Source organism: Schistocerca americana, chromosome 8 (genome assembly GCF_021461395.2).
Source record: "Schistocerca americana isolate TAMUIC-IGC-003095 chromosome 8, iqSchAmer2.1, whole genome shotgun sequence".
In the NCBI taxonomy this organism is placed as follows: Eukaryota; Metazoa; Arthropoda; class Insecta; order Orthoptera; family Acrididae; genus Schistocerca; species Schistocerca americana.
Window position 1 is genome coordinate 389,491,071 of NC_060126.1, and position 15,957 is coordinate 389,507,027.

The 15,957-nt window shown below is 37.5% G+C and overlaps 1 protein-coding gene across 1 annotated transcript in view; it reads left to right on the forward strand.

Moving 5' to 3' along the window:
* The window catches only part of LOC124545041 (cytochrome P450 302a1, mitochondrial), a 220,302-nt gene that overhangs the window by 162,374 nt on the left and 41,971 nt on the right, over nucleotides 1-15,957 (forward strand). The window contains exons 6-7 of the mRNA XM_047123826.1: nucleotides 4,391-4,559; nucleotides 6,029-6,277. Coding sequence (XP_046979782.1) covers nucleotides 4,391-4,559; nucleotides 6,029-6,277 — 418 coding nt within the window. The remainder of the gene's footprint in view (nucleotides 1-4,390; nucleotides 4,560-6,028; nucleotides 6,278-15,957) is intronic.

Sequence of the window (15,957 nt, forward strand, 5' to 3'; positions counted from 1 at the left end):
TTCCTCTTCCCCAAACAAAGTTCAACACTTAATAATACTCCCTTGGGAGTGAAAAATTTTCCAAATGATAAAAACCCTTGAACTTTTTAAAAGACAAGAAATAGTGAAATTTTGAGGCATCAAATGAATAGTCCAGTTCTGCTACCTCTTTAGTATTAGTTCTCAGATAAGTGCAGCATTATTACATCTATTTTCAGACATTTGCAACTAGGAATTTAAGGTGGAATTAAATAGGATAATACAATCTTATTGCTGAAGGTGAAGATGTAACTGATAATTATCAAGTCATCCTATTCATTAAAGAGAATAATGAGTAGGTTCTCCATAATATGACATAGTACATCTACTATTGAAAGTAACTGCTAAATTAGGCACATAGTTCTATTTTCTGCCTTCAAAATCAGAGTGAAAACTCTTTTTTCACTTAAGTAGCCATATAGTTATGTGTGTCTACTATTCAGTAGCATTTCAAATGATTTTAATTTTAGTCTTCTAAACATTGAATGTTCTATATGGTGAATGATTTTAACTGTTTGGACAAGATTTTATATCCTACATATGTCTATTTTAGACACAGTGTCGTAGCTTAATAAGTAAGTTTTCCTTCCTCATAGTCCTTCGTAGCTTACTGCACTATGTGTGTATACACATTTCCAAACTATTATGTGAAAACTACCAAGTTATTTTCACAATAAAGTGACTTATAGCTGTTGTGCAAATCACAATTTTTCAAAAAACATTGTTTTTATTATTATGAGGAGGAAAGTTGCCACCCACCATGTAGTGGAGATGCTGATTTGTAGATAGGTACAACAAAAAGAATTTCATAATTAAAGCTTTCGGCCATTGGCCTTTGTCAGCAATACACACACACACACACACACACACACACACACACACACACACACACAAACTCAGTTATGGTAGAACTAAAGAAAAATTTGTTTGATTACATAGACCATAAAATTCTGCTGTGGTTACTAAAATCATGTGATGTTAAAGGCATTCCTTTTGCATGGACAGAGTATTAACATAAGAATAAAAAGTTCACTTACAGCCACCAGAAGCAGAGATCAATAGGCATAAATTGAATGAGTTTACACAGTGAAATTCCAAGGCATAGATACAGCATAAACTCAAATGATTCCAGCATTGGATCAATTAACTGAAAAGTTCAGTTTGGCATGCTTTGTGATTAGAAGTCTCACCAAATTGTCCTACAGGTAAGATTGCTAGTATAGTTTCACTCACCACTGCTATGGTGAAATGGAGGTAAGCCTAAAAAGTATTTATTCTACGGAAGCATACAATGAGAATATTGTGTTACATTGATAACCAAACTGCAGAGTCCTCTTGAGGAAGCTGGGGACTGTTACAGTTACATCTGCATTCACATCTACACACTCAAAACTGATGTGAAGTGCATAGATTCCTCCCATTCCATTCATGATGTATGGAGTGTGGGATCAATGATTGCTGAAATACCTATGTCGTGCCAACACACATTCTCCTGAGTAGTATTTGCATTTAGGATTTATTCTACAATCCACAGCCACAATACTAGAAGAAAATGTAATTTCTGTGTGCTGTGCATCCCTATGTAGGGTTCAGAGAGGACTTTTATGTCCAGTTGTGCAAATGTACAGCAGGTTGCCAACAGACATCAGGCAGGAAAATGAAAATCTCTAGATATTCAAAAACAAATTAAAGGAATATCTCATTAGCTACTTCTTTTACAATTTCTCAGAATATTTGGAATTAAAATTATAAATTGGCTGTAAGCTACAGCCACATAAACACCATGCAAGCCACCAGATGGTGTGTGGTGGAGGGTACTTTTGGTACCATTAAGTTATCCCTCCTTCCTTGTTCCATTCGTGAATGGTGTATGGGAAAAATGATTGGGGTTAAGCTTCTGTTTTAGCTCTAATTTCTTGAATTTTAACATTATGGTCAAATTTCAAGCCATATGTAGGAGACAGTAATATGCTGTTCAACTCTTTCAGGAATGTACCCTCTCAAAATTTCAATAATAAACCTCTCTGTGATGCACAGTGCCTCTCTTGCAGTGTCTGCCACTGGAGCTTATTGAGCGTCTCTGTAATGCTCTTTTGCAGACTAAATGATCCCCTGCTGAAAGGAACCACTCTTTGTTAGATCTTCTCTAGCCCTTCTATACATGCTACGTGGTAAGGATGCCAGATAGCTGAACAGTACTGGAGAATCGGTCGGACAAACAAGTGCCTTGTAAGCCATTTTTTAGTAGATAAATTAGATTTTCTTAATATTCTTCATATAAATCACAGTCTACCATCTGCTTTTCCTACTGTTTGTGGGCATTTCACTTTAGATCACTCTGTATAGATACTTCAGATATTCTATGGTAGTTACTGTTTCCAGCAATTTGTCATTAGTGGCGTAGTTGTACAATAGCAGATTTCTTTTCTCATGTAGCGCATTAGTTACATTTATTTATATTCAGGATCATCTGCCAGTCCCTGTTCCATTTATCAATCCTCTGTAGGTCCTTCAGCAAACTGGCATTGCTACCTTCTTATATCCAACTGCACCATCTGTGGACAACCTTAAAGAGCTTCTGATGCAATCTACTGGACCATTTATATCCATTGTAAACAGGAAGATCCTCTCTCACTCCCCTGAGGTACTCTCAGAATTACCTTTACATCTGTCAATTTTGTTCCATTAAGAGTGATGGGTTGAGTTCTGTCTGCAAAAAAGTCTTGAACCCCATCACAAATCTGGTCCAATACCCAGTAAGCTCTTTTTTTTTTTTTTTTTTTTTTTCACTGAGCAGCATTGTGGGACAGTGTCGAATGCCTTCCTGAAGTCTATAAAATGGCATAAACATGAATGCTGATGTCTGCAGTGTTGTGGATATTGTAGAGGAACAAAATGAGCTGAGTTCACAATACCTCTGTGTTTGTGGGATCCTGTTGATTTTTATACAGGAGATTTTCATTCCACAAAAACATCACAATACGTGAGCACAAAATGTGTTCCATATTAACATCAATGATATGGGCCTACAATTATGTGCATCTGCCCTACGATGCTTCTTGAAAATGGGAATGATCTACACTTTTTCCAGTCGTTTGGTATCCTTTGTTGCTCCAGAAATTTATGATAAACTGCTGCTAGAAGGGGAGCAAGTTCTTTTGCATAATCTTTGTAGAATATTAAAGATATCTCATCTGGTCCTGGTGCCTTTCCATTGCTAACAGATTGCAGTTGCTATTCTATTCCATGATTGATTATCTCAATATCTGCCATTTAAGCATTGGTACAGTGGTGGAAAGGAGGGACTGTGTTATGATCTTCCACACTGAAACAATTTCAGAAGACTGAATTTAGTATTTCTCTTTGTCATCTTCCATTTCAATTTGAGTATGGACACTGAGTGAATGAATAGGGGATTGTGAACTGCTTACTGATCTTGTGTAAGACCAAAACATCTTTGGGTTCTTTTCTCAGATCAGTTGACAAAATTTTGCTTTCAAAGTCATTGAACACTTATCTCATTGCTCTCCTTATGCTCATTTTCACTTTGTTCAGCCTTTGTTTGTCAGCTAGATTTTGGCTTCTCTTCAATCCATGAGAAAGGTGTCTTTGTGTATGTAGCAGTTTTCTAACAAGACCATTACATGACAGCGGGTCTTTCCCATCCCTTAAGACCTTGCTCAGAACATACTTGTCAAGGCATCTTGATGAACAATGCTTTCAAAATTTTTTCCATTTGTACTCCACACCTTCATCCTGAGCACCAAATATTTGATGTAGAGTACTCAAACACTGCAATTTATATCCTATAAGTCTTGCTAAGCAAAAACCTTTTCCTGCCTTTCATAACATTCCTTGTAATGACCATAGTCATAGATGCTATCACAGCCTTATGATCACTGATACTCTCCTTCGCTTTATCTAATTTGAGATGTTCAGATCTGTTTGTTACTAAGAGGTCTGAGACTTTACCTTCGTGAGTTGATTCTCTATCTGCTCAAAGTATTTTTGGACAAGACATTCAGAATAATCTCACACAGTCCCTGGCTCTGGCACCAGTTTTGATAGCATGACCATCCCAGTCTACAATTGGGAAGCTGAAGTCACCCCCATTACAACTGTGTGATCAGAAAACTTATTCACTAAATTCTGCAAGTTCTCTCTGAAGTGCTCTTGTCTAGAGACTTTTGACAACATAATATATCTCCACTGTGGCCACATCATTCTGGAAATCTGAAATGTGTGTGCTGTACCTCCTTCAAAAGCTACTGTGTAAATGAGGTAAATTTTGCTTGTGATGAAGAGCTAAAAAAGTTGCACTAAAAGAGGAAATGCTTCTTTTTGATTTTCTAAGTGTGGTGTTTTATTTCAGTGTTGCATTGGAGCTGGTATCACAGAAAGCTACAGCTATGGAAAAAGGATGGAAGCGAAATGATGGACATCAGGCGTCTCTTCTAGAACAGTATCTCTTATCACCTGATTTAAGCCATAAGGATATTGTAGGGATGGCAGTTGACATGATTTTAGCTGGAATGGACACAGTAAGCACTGTTGGAAACAAAGAATTTGTGATATTGTACAAAAATCTATTGAAAGTGTAAATCATACTTTGGTAATAAGATCAGAATAACATTATTCTGTTAATAAGCAATGAGAATAATCAGTTTTTGAAAATATGATGTAATTGGATGGATAAAAAATCTAATATCCAGGCAGCAGCAGGGAAACACACACATAAAGACATTAAAGTTTGCAGGCTTTCAGAGCCAGTGGCTCCTTCTTCTGGCAGAAGGGTTGAAGGGATGTAAGAGGAGAGGTTAAGGAAAACTGCTGATGAGGCTAGGAAAAGTGATAGCATTCAGAAAAGTTGCCCAGAACCCCACGGTTGCTTTTCCTTAAGCCCTCTTCCATCCCCTTCAACCCTTCTGCCAGAAGAAAGAGCCATTGGCTCTGAAAATTTGCAACTATTAATTTCTTTATCTGTGTGCTCTCATGTCAAGGCTTGGTGAGTAGCTCATCATATTAATTAGATAGTCAATGATCATGTTCGATGCTCCACTGTATTCACAAAATAATTTGCCATGTTACTGGGAGTGGGGCAATTGGTGTAGCTTTGACTTACTGCCAACCTAAGTTAGGAAACAATACCGTGTGCTGTAGCAATTTAGCATTGTCATAGGAATTGCGACTGCAATATTGATTCCAGTGTGCTGCCTGCCCTGTGAGGAGGACATGGGGCTATCACCCGCGCCTTCTCTCTGCCCCCCCCCCCCTCCCTCCACCCTCCCATCCTCACCATTACTACAGCAGCCCATGTGCTAGCCATGCTTAAGTTCCCAGCATCCATTATAAAAGTGCAAAGTTATTTGTGTGTGTAGTAAATAGATGTACTTGTTGGTTTCAAGACTGTTTCTGCCAATTTTTCCAGTATTTTATCTTTTGTCTATTGTCAATTCCACATTGCATTGTATATTGTGGCCTCTTTTTCTTCCACTATTGCATGACATCCTCCTTCACTCCTCCCCCCTACTCTCTCTGACCCCCCCTCCCCCCTGTGCACAAAGAAAAAAAAAATCTTCAGTTTTCGCTTACTTACTCTCTTTACTTTTCTTGAAGATGTCAGGGTGGTGGATTTCAAATAATCTCTGTGCTTCTTATCTGCCCCCCCCCCCTTCCCCCTGATCCCTGCCCCCTTCCCATCATGGACATTTGATATTACATAGTAAAAGCCTATTTTAGAGATCTCAGTAATTATTTTAGCACTTATTTTTTGTGTACTGAAGGCTAGAGAACAAACTAAATAACATATCAAGAAGGAATTGACTCATGCTATTAAACTAAGGGCATGTTGCAGAACTGCATCTTTATTTGAGAGTAACACTGATAAGAACACGTTAATTACAAATCCCATATAATGACAAGAAATGGAGGCAGACAGATGCCTTTAACTATGTAAATTCTGTTAAGGAACGATGAGAATTTCTTAATACAAATTTTTTTTTTCTTGCAGACCTCTTATTCATCATCATTTGCCCTGTACCATCTAGCTATGAACCCAGAAAGCCAGAAGCTCATGCATCAAGAGGCACTGAAACTTCTTCCAGAAAAGAGTACTCCTGTGACTTCACAAGTGCTTAATCAGGCATCCTATACGAAGGCTGCCTTAAAGGAGACATTTCGTCTCAATCCAATTTCTGTGGGAATTGGGAGGATACTGGCACATGATGCTGTTCTTTCTGGATACCATGTACCAGCAGGGGTATGTTTGTTAATTATGGCTCTCATCTAATCTTGTAATTACATTTATACATGAGGTCTGTGTTTGCAGCTGAACAAAAAAACTGTTCTATTTTAACCAGTGGTACACAACTGGAATAAATATAAGCAACAGAATCAATTTATGTAGTTCACATTCTGTCTGCATGAAGCAGCTTTTGGTAAATATTACTCTCAGCTTTTGAAGAGTCTGTTAGTTTCAATTGCTACTTGTTGCATTCACAGTCCCATCAGTGCTATGCCTAATCCGTCTCTGGGCTAGAGGCAACATGCTTCTCTGCATTTATGTAATACTGACAGGCATAATTCACTCTTACTAGTTCATGTGTGACTTCTCTACCATTATGTACTTTCCTGTACAGCCCATTATACTTGAAAGTCGCTTGTCTGATATTGGTAGATAAATGCAATATTGCTGTGCCTGTGTTATTCTCATAATGATGCAGAGTTCCGGACATGCATGCATGTCCAAAAGAATAGATGCTGCAGTGACCACAGCCATTGCAAAACACATCAAATGAATTTGCAACTGCAAGTAAGGACTATCATCAGCTGTAGAATGGAATGACGACAACGAAAATTTGTGCCTGACCTTGACTCAAACCTGGATTTTCTGCTTATAGCAACCAGTCACCTTATCATTTGGCTAACCATGCATGACTCACAGCCAGACTAAAACTTCCATATGTCAAGTACAAGTGAAAAAACAAGTATTATAATTGATTGCAATCAGCCACAGGCTGACTGCTGCTATACCTTTGAAATGTTATTTATGAAATTATAACTGTGGTTCACAAAATTTGTGTACATAAGTTATTTCGATATGAAGTTATTTACAGTAAAAAAATAGATTAGTATACATTTTTGTGCTATCCATCATTTTTTGTGATGTTACATTTGTACATAAAATTACGTGGGTCTGTCCATGTAATGCTTCAGGATTCTCTGACATCTACATTTTGTGATGAAACATGGTCATCCAATACCATATGGCCTACTTGTTATTTTATTATCCTTCAACCATTTTCTGTAGATTCTTATGGCAGGTGACCAGCTTCGCCTTCTTAGAGATTCTCGTTTCCAGCCTCAGGGGCATAACAATGTGACCTTTGTCAAAACTACTTATAACAGTGGATTTTTGCATTTGCAGCCTATATCTTTGCTATAATGATTGCCCATTCATCTCTCTTCTGCTTACATTCTTTCCTTACTGTGTCATATGCCCGTAACACCACCAGGAAGCATTCAAGCTCATGGTGGGTAGCGATCATAATGTTTTTGTTCATCAGTGTAGATAGTTGCAATTTAACAGGAACATCACAAATGAGTGCAGCTATGTCTGCTCCACATACATAATGAGTTTTATAGAACCCCTAAAAACTTTAGTGAGGATCAAAAGTGTCATCACACCTTATTACACAAAAACTTGTTAATCACCTGAAATATCCCTTGTGCCATAACAAATCACTGAGTAATTAAAGGACTGACTGGGGCAGTTTTTAACTATACTGTTAAAAATTTCTTTACCTAGGATTTCAATTAATTTATTTTTTATCTTTGGATGGGTGCAACTTTGTTCTCTTTGAAGCCTCAGTTTGAAAGATAGCTTTCCTTTACTGTGGAGTTCAACAATTCCATTTAGTTTCCTTCAAAGTTTTTGTGTCCTCTAATAGCTAATACTTACCTGATAAGATATTTAAGGCTATTAATAATGATCATCAGTGGTTCTAAAGCCATTTCTTGTTGCTCAAATTTCAGTTGAGATAGTTCCACTTTGTAGGTAGTTGCTTTTAACTGAATATGACTTAATACAGTCTGAGAATGAACAGCTTTCTTCTCATGTGCTTTGAATTTTTCAGTAGCCTTTGTCCAGTTCTGAAATACTTTTCCAGTAAATGCTCTATCAGCTTTAGTTGCAAGAGTTATGTTGGCATGTTGTTGTGGCCTTCAGTCCAAAAACTGGTTTGGTGCTGCTCTCCTTGCTACTCTGTCCTGTGCAAGCCTCTTCATCTCTGAGTAAATACTTCAGCCTACATCCTTCTGAATGTTTTTGCTTCATATCTTGGTCCCCCTCTACGATTTTTACCGCCCCCCCCTACCAACTGTACCCCCCCCCCCCCCCAATGTCCTACCAACTGATTCCTTCTGTTAATCAGGTTGTGCCACAAATTTATCTTCTCTCCAATTCTATTCAATACCTCCTAATTAGTTATTCATCTCATTATGTACAATTTTCAAATCATTTGATTTGATGTACAGGAGACATGTCAAGGTTTACAAAAGAAACTTTTTTCACTTTTTTAAGAGAAATACAAAAGTTTACATTATATTTTACATTTCTAAGTTAGAGCTACACATGTACATAAAATAATACATGTAATACAATCCCTGTGTTCAGATTGTGAAGCTGTCCTCAATGAATTCATCGACAGAATAATAACACTTTTCCACCAGAGGAGTAAAAAGCAATCTTTTCAGTGAACCAATCTCCATTTTAAATATATTACTGCCTTTTATTTTATTGAAAATTTTTAACCCCTTATACCCTGGCGTTTGGGCATAAAGTTTTAAACGATGTGTTGGAAGTTTGAAGTTATCTCTGTGGCGAGTGCTGTAGTTGTAGTCAAAATGAAAAGTGTCTAGTGTATGTTGATTTCTATATAGGAACTCCACCATCTCATATATGTAAAGTGAGGGGATAGATAGTATTTTTAAATTTTTTAACAGTGGTTGACAGGATTCCCGTTTTTTTTGCAACACACATGTTTCTAATTACTTTCTTTTGTAATACTAGGAGCCTTCTGTAGCACCACTTTTCGAAAGCTTCTGTTCTCTTCTAAACAGTTTATCATCCATGTTTCACTTCCATATATGGCTACATTCCATACAGGTACTTTCTAAAAGGACTTCCTGACACTTAAATCTATACTCGATATTACCAAATTTCTCTTTTTCAGAAACGCTTTTCTTGCCATTGCCAGTCTACATTTTATATTCCCTCTACTTAAACCAGCATCAGTTATTTTGTTTCCCAAATAGCAAAACTCATCTACTACTTTAACTGTCTCATTCCCTAATTTAATTCTCTCAACATCACCCAATTTATTTCAGCTATTATCCTCATTTTGCTTTTGTTGGTGTTCATCTTAATCCTCCTTTCAAGACACTGTCCATTCCATTCAACTGCTCTTCCGGGTCCTTTGCTGTCTCTGTCAAAATTATAATGTCATTGGCAAACCTCAATGTTTTTATTTCTTCTCTCTGGACTTAAATTTCTACTCCAATTTTTGTTTTGTTTTCTTTACTGCTTGGTCAATATACAGATTGAATAACACCAGGAATAGACTACAACCTTGTCTCACTCCCTTCTCCACCACTGCATAAATGGAACATGGTTGAGAGACCTGACTCTGACTGTGGACACAACAGACACTACAGCACATCACCACTGAGTGCTCTTTAAGGAAATTAAGGGAGAAGCTACTGCCTGGCTAAAAGGACTTGACATCCATCCTTGAGCAGTACAGTTATGCCAACTACATAGTCACCTTATGAAATTACACATCACTTATTGTTTTATTCTATGTGACTTGATATTATATACATTTATCATTATCAGTGGTTTATCTTGTAATCAGTATGTACTGTATATATATTATTTATCTCAAAAGGTACCAGATGTGATATGATGCTGTATTTAAAGCCATATGAAATAATAATAATAATAATAATAATAATAATAATAAATCCACCACTGCTTCCATTTTATGCCCCTCGACTCTTATAACTGCCATCTGGTTTCTGTACAAATTGTAAGTGGCCTTTCTCTCCCTGTAATTTAGCCCTGCAACCTTCAAAATTTGAAAGAGAGTCCCAGTCAACATTGTGAAAAACCTTCATCAAAGTCTACAAATGCTATAAAAATACATTTGCCTTTTGTTGACCTATCTTTTGAGAGAAGCCGTAGGGTCAGTATTGCCTCCTATGTTCCTATCTTTCTCCGGAATTCAAACTGATCTTTCCCGAGGTCAACTTCCTTTCTTCTGTAAAGGATTCATGTTAATATTTTGAAACCATGAGTTATCAAACTGATAGTTCGGTAATTTTCACACTTGTCAGCACCTGCTTTCTTTGGTATTGGAATTATTATATTCTTCTTGAAGTCTGAGGGTATTTCACCTGTCTCATACATCTCACTCTCTAGCTGGAAGAGTTTTGTCATGGCTGGCTCTCACAAGGCTATCAGTAGCTCTAACAGAATGTTGTCAGAATGGTGCCTTGTTTTGACTTAAGTCTTTCAGCTCTTTGTTGAATTCTTCATGCAGTATCATATCTCCCTTCTCATATTCATCTACATCCTCTTCCATTTCCATATTATTGCCCTCAAGTACATCTCCCTTGCATAGAACCTCTATATACTCTTTCCACCTTTCTGCTTTCACTTCGTTGCTTATGACAGGTTTTCCATCTGAGCTCTTGATATTCATACAAGTAGTTCTCTTTTCTCCAAGATCTCTCTAATTTTCCTGTAGGCAGCATGTATCTCAACCCTAGAGATATATACTTCACCTTCCTTACATTTGTCCTCTAGCCATTCCTGCTTAGGCATTTTGCACTTCCTGTCGATCTCATTTTTTAGACATTTGTGTTCCCTTTCACCTGTTTCAGTTATTGCATTTTTATATTTTCTCTTTTTATGGATTAAAGTCGATATCTCTTGTATTACCCATGGGTTTCTACTAATCCTCGTCTTTTTACCCACTTTATCCTCTGCTGCCTTCACTATTTCATCTCGCAAAGCTACCCATTCTTCTTCTACTGTATTCCTTTCCCCTTTTCTTGTCAAACATTCCAAAATGCATCCTCTGAAAATCTCTACAACCTCTGGTTCTTTCAGTTTATCCAGGCCCCATCTTCTTAAATTCCTGGAATTTAATTTGGGCATAACTTGGTATATTTTGTGCAGGAAAAACAGCTTACATCTTCAGATCCAAATCCAAATGTTCTATCGCAACTTTGCAGGAAGCTAAGTACTCAGCATGGACAACATTGCACAGGGAAACCATGTGGTAGAATTTCAGGTTGATGTGGAGAGGAGGAGCAAGCAAAGCTAGCACCAGATGATACTAACTCTTCTGCATCTACTGTGACAATTACAGCCTGTCAGTTGCAATGGCAGAACCTGATCTTCAGATTTTCCTTCAGATGAAAGTTCACCAGCACTCTCCTCTAAACTCTCTGAAAATGAACACTCATTTCATAGGACTAGTGTTGGAATTCTAAATGAAGTCAGAAGCTTGTTGTAGTTCTGAAAAATGTATTTTGAAATAAAATGAAATATTCTACACTGAAGATCCAAAGAAATGGGCCTGTCTGATATCATGTAGGGCCCATGTAAGCGTACAGAAGTGCCGCAACATGGTGTGGCATGGACTTGACTAATGTCCGAAGTAGTGCTGGAGGGAACTGACACCATGCATCCTGCAGCACAGTGCAAGGCATCCCACATATTCTCAATAATGTTCATGTCTAGGGAGCTTGGTGACCAGAAGAAGTGTTTAAACTCAGAAGAGTGTTAATGGAGCCACTCTGTAGCAATTCTGGATAAATGGGGTGTTGCATTTCGAGCTGGAATTGCCCAAGTCCACCAGAATCCACAATGGACATGAATCGATGCAGGTGATCAGATAGAATGCTTATGTATGTGTCACCTGTCAGAGTCATATCTAGACATGTCAGGGATCCCATGTCACTCCAACTGCAGTTGCCCCACGCCATTACAGAGCCTCCACCAGCTTGAACAGTCCCCTGCTGACATGCAGGGTCTAAGGATTTGTGAGGTTGTCTCCATAACTGTACACATCCATACACTCAATACAATGTGAAACAAGACTCGTCTGACCAGGCAACATGTTTCCAGTCATCAGCAGTCCAATGTCAGTGTTGACGGGCCCAAGCGAGGCATATAGCTTTGTGTCGTGCAGTCATCAATGGTACACAAGTGGGCCTTCAGCTCTGAAAGCCTGTATCAATGATGCTTCATTGAATGGTTCGCATGCTGAGACTTGTTGATGGCCCAGCATTGAAATCTGCAGCAATTTGCAGAAGGGTTGCACTCCTATCACATTGAATAATTCTCTTTAGTTATCATTGGTCACATTCTTGCAGGATCATTTTCCATTTGCAGTGATGCCAGAGATCTGATGTTTTACCGCATTCCTTGTATTCACAGTACACTCATGGAATGGTTGTACAAAAAAATCCCCACTTCATCACAATCTCAGAGATGCTGTGTCCCATTGCTCCTGTGCTGACTATACCACCACATTCAAACTCACTTAAATCTTGATAATCTGCCATTGTAGCAGCAGTAACTGATCTAACAACTGTGCCAGACACATGTTGTCTTATATAGGTGTTGCCAACTGCAGCGCCATATTCTGCCTGTTTATATGTCTCTGTATTTAAATACGTATGTCTATACAAGTTTATTTGGTGCTTTGGTGTATATTGTTATGGTCAACTTGCTGGTTACTTGTCCTTCATACAGGCAAAAAGAATATTTTTCAAGTTCTTAACATCGTCCAAGGAACACTACAAGGCTGTAACCGTATGTCATTTCTATTTTTGTTTAACTTTTTTGTGACTTTTTGGAACAGTTTGTGACGACATGATCACTGATTGAACTTGAGTGCAATATTTACATCTTTTCTTTCTTGAGTGTATATTTGTGCGCTTGTCTCAATGAAAACAATGGATCAGCTCCGCACATATTGTTAATGACAATGCAAATCATTGAATTGACTATTACCATGAAATGGTGAAGTACTTCGAATTGGCAGTACTCCTAAGGTGCTTCCTCATATAAAACCTTTGTTCATCTAAATTTTTGGCTCAGTTGGTTGAGTGAAACAGTAACAGATGAAGACCTCTATGTTTCTAATTACTGTATTAGTCTGATTATTGATTTATTTATTTAATCATCTGTGGAACAATATACATTGTATGGATGTCATCAAATGTTTGTACCATATTTGTGATTAAAATAAATATTCCTTTTACAGTATTTATAGCTTCTATACTTAGTTCTAATTTTATAATCATATCATAAATTGTTACATAGTGTAATACTCATAAACATTAAGTTATAATCTATAGTTATTTTAAATATTCATTTACAGTGTAGTAACTTTCTTTAGTAAATATTTTTTAGGCTTTGGCTAAAGGTGTTGGGATCATTTAGTCTTTTATTTTTTGTGGCAGTCTATTGCGTAATTTTATTCCATAAAATAATACACACTTTTTGAGTTTTTGACTTGTTTCTTCTGTTTGTATGTAAACACTGTCTGGATTTGGTTCAGCTCTTTTCTGTATCTTGAAAATAGTCTGTATGTTCCCAGCGTTGATTCCCCAAAAAATTTTCTCATGACTGAGGATTGAATGCAAATATCCAAATTAGACTACTTTGAGTGATGAAATGCTGCACACTGGTGCAAGGATTCACAGGGTATAGCATTCTGACAGTAGCTTCTTTGCCAGAATTGTCACATGTTCTGTCCATTTCAACAGTCAGTCTACATTCATCTCCCAAGAATTATATGAGAAAGAGAACTGGGCCCCATACACTTTGGGAGGATGGTTCAATCCTGCATCCGGCCATCCTGATTTAGGCAAATGCCAGGATGGTTCCTGTGAAAGGGCACGGCCGATTTCCTTCCCCGTCCTTCCTTAAGGGGAGTTGGAATGCCGGAAAATGGAAAAAATTCACATTTTCAGTTTTTAACCTTATAACTTAATTTGAAATTTTCTGCTTAAAATGGTGCAAAATTTGTTAAGAAATTCCAATTGGAAGTATTTTTATTTAATTTTTCAAAATTACATGTGCGCCCAGCAAAGTTACCCATCTTGTGATTTGTACACATTTAAATCTTCGCATTTCCGAAAACATTACATATAGAAGGCTGTGGATTTCACTCTTCAGTTGTAGAATCTTTGATCCTTCCATAGGTACCATTGTTTTTACGACTAGCTGTGTTTATTGTTCAGTTTTTGATCTGTGAGTGTTTGTTTTGAGCCTCGAGTTTAGTTTGTCGCTCATTTGGAGTTTGTTATCTGTCTTGTTTTGACTTTCAGTGGTGAGTGCGTAGTTTCTACGATGCCTAGGAGTGCATCATTATTTAAAAAGCGAAAGTTTCGCGGTAATAGATTTACAAATAACGTTTGTTCAAGTGATTCTGCTTCAGCACCTGTTGATGCTGGTGAAAGTTCTGACGTTTGTACAGCTGAGATGTGTGAAGGAGACACGCCCACCAGTGCATCAAAAAAGAAGTTATCAAACTGTGCAAGTGAAATTACAGATGAAGCTTCTAATGAACAATATGTTTTAGTCGACTTTCCTGTTTTTACTGAGTTTATGAAGAAATGTTTGTGTTGTAATCTTTGTGGAGGTTCTTTTGATATGAACATAACAAAATCTATAGGACTTTCCTGCAAAATTGCTATAGTTTGTGCCAGTTGTGAAAATGAGACCTGTTTTTGGAGCTCTAAAACATGCAGTAGCAATTTGTTTGAGAGTAATATCAGGCTAATGTATGCAATGAGAGCAATTGGTAAAGGACATACTGCTGCTCAAACATTTTGTGCCATAATGAATCTTCCACCTCCACCTGCTAAAATTGACAATTACACTGAAGTGATAGGAGATGCTGTTCAGTCTGTAGCAGATTTATCAATGAAAGCTGCTGCCAGTGAAGCAAAATATATAAATGAAGGAAACCCAGATATCCCTGTTGCTTTTGATGGAACCTGGCAGAAAAGGGGTCACACATCCAAAAATGCTGTTGCTACTGTTACTAGTGTGGACAGCGGTAAAGTTTTGGACTATGAAGTGCTCACTAAACATTGTTACCATTGTGCATCTGGTAAGATAGAAGCAGCTCACATATGTAGCAAGAATTATGAAGGTACGAGTGGAGGCATGGAGGCTGCCGCTGCTGTGAAAATGTTTAGCAGATCAGAAAAAGAACGGGGAGTATTTTACACAAAATTCCTTGGAGATGGGGACTCCAAGGCATACAAAAGTGTTACAGAATCCATGCCATATGTCAATAAGACAATAACTAAACTAGAATGTGTCGGTCATGTTCAGAAACGAATGGGCACTCGTCTAAGGAAACTGAAACAGAATCTGAAGGACAAAATTTTGTCAGATGGTAAAACCATTAGAGGTCGCCTGTCAGATAAAATTATAAATGAATTACAACAATACTATGGTATGGCAATAAGAAATAATGCAAATAATTTGCAGGAAATGAGACAAGCTGTATGGGCCACATATTTACATCGATCATCAACTGATGATAATCCTCAACATTTTGCTTGTCCAGATGGTCCTCAGTCATGGTGCAATTATAGAAAATCTCAAGCTACTGGGGATCCTTATCACCATAAAAATTATATTCCATTGGCTGTTATGGAAGTAATTAAACCAATATATAGAGACTTGGGGCATCCTGATCTTCTGCGAAAATGTCTTCATGGTTGTACCCAGAATCAAAACGAGTCGTTCAACAACCTCATTTGGACTCGTGTACCTAAGAATGTATTTGTTGGGATAAAAACATTGAAATGGGGAGTCAGTGATGCTGTTATTTCATTCAATGA